Below are 959 nucleotides of genomic sequence, written 5' to 3' on the forward strand. Positions count from 1 at the left end.
CACATTTACACATTAAACACATTTCCAGTCACCTTTTAACAAGCGCCTGTTCCATTTCCCATTTGCTTGTTGTGTTTAAGCACCACTTCAACACTTACCCGTATCTTCCGAGCCAGGCAGGGAAAACCAAGYCATTCCAAGCCTTGCTGCTCAGAGATGCCTCACTCATGGTGCTTTTGTGTGCAGGCAGGGGGACAAGAGTGACTGCACRTACATCGTGCTGAACGGGCGGCTGCGCTCGGTGCTGCGCATGGACGACGGCAAGAAACACCTGACGGGAGAGTACGGCCGGGGAGACCTCATCGGAGTGGTGAGAGGGGCAGGGGCTCTGTCCTGCTGGGAAACTGTGAAACTGGGGTTTGTTCTGTGCCAAACACTGGGGTTTGTTCTGTGCCAAACACACACAGCCCTGCTCCTGTTCGTTGTGCATCATAAGGGCTTCCAAATTGAAAACGTGGTAAGCGGCTGCTGCCTGGAAATTTTTTGTAATGGTTGGTGAATGGGGGTGTTGGACTTGGTTTGGAAAGAAAGATAAACCCTAAAAGAGGTCAAAGGGGAAGAGGCTTGGCCCCCCCACGACGTCTGAAGTAAGTGGATGCTTAGAAGAAGCTGCGCTCTGCCAGGGRTTTGTGATAGTGGTCTTACGCTGCCAAAACAACACAGTTTGGCCTTGAAGGACATTCTTTCTTTTCTCCTACGAGGTAAAAAATACTCCCTCGCCATTTTAGCAGTTATGCACTGACTGTTCTTGGGAAAAAAAACTTCCACAGCTTGGAGCTGTACAAATGCTTCTCCTATGATGCTGGACAACAACTGTAATGAGTGGTTTGATCTGTGTTAGACTTTCATTCCTGTCCCCTTTGTGTGCGGGAAAACATGGGAGAGGGAGGACCTGGGAAAGAGACAGGTCCTGGAAAGGATAACAGGTGTCTTAAAAATGTCCTTTTTTTTTTTTTTTT

At 48.6% G+C, this 959-nt stretch overlaps 1 protein-coding gene across 1 annotated transcript in view; it reads left to right on the forward strand.

Annotated features, from left to right (window-relative positions):
- PNPLA7 (patatin like phospholipase domain containing 7) overlaps window positions 1-959 on the forward strand; it is a gene marked incomplete at its 5' end in the record, with an annotated part of 134,385 nt that overhangs the window by 36,477 nt on the left and 96,949 nt on the right. Inside the window, one exon of the mRNA XM_057378351.1 lies at window positions 187-310. Within this exon, the coding sequence (XP_057234334.1) occupies window positions 187-310 (124 nt within the window). The remainder of the gene's footprint in view (window positions 1-186; window positions 311-959) is intronic.

Source organism: Malurus melanocephalus, unplaced genomic scaffold (assembly GCF_030028575.1).
Source record: "Malurus melanocephalus ecotype Western Australia unplaced genomic scaffold, MMel_1.1 scaffold_355, whole genome shotgun sequence".
Lineage (NCBI taxonomy): Eukaryota > Metazoa > Chordata > Aves > Passeriformes > Maluridae > Malurus > Malurus melanocephalus.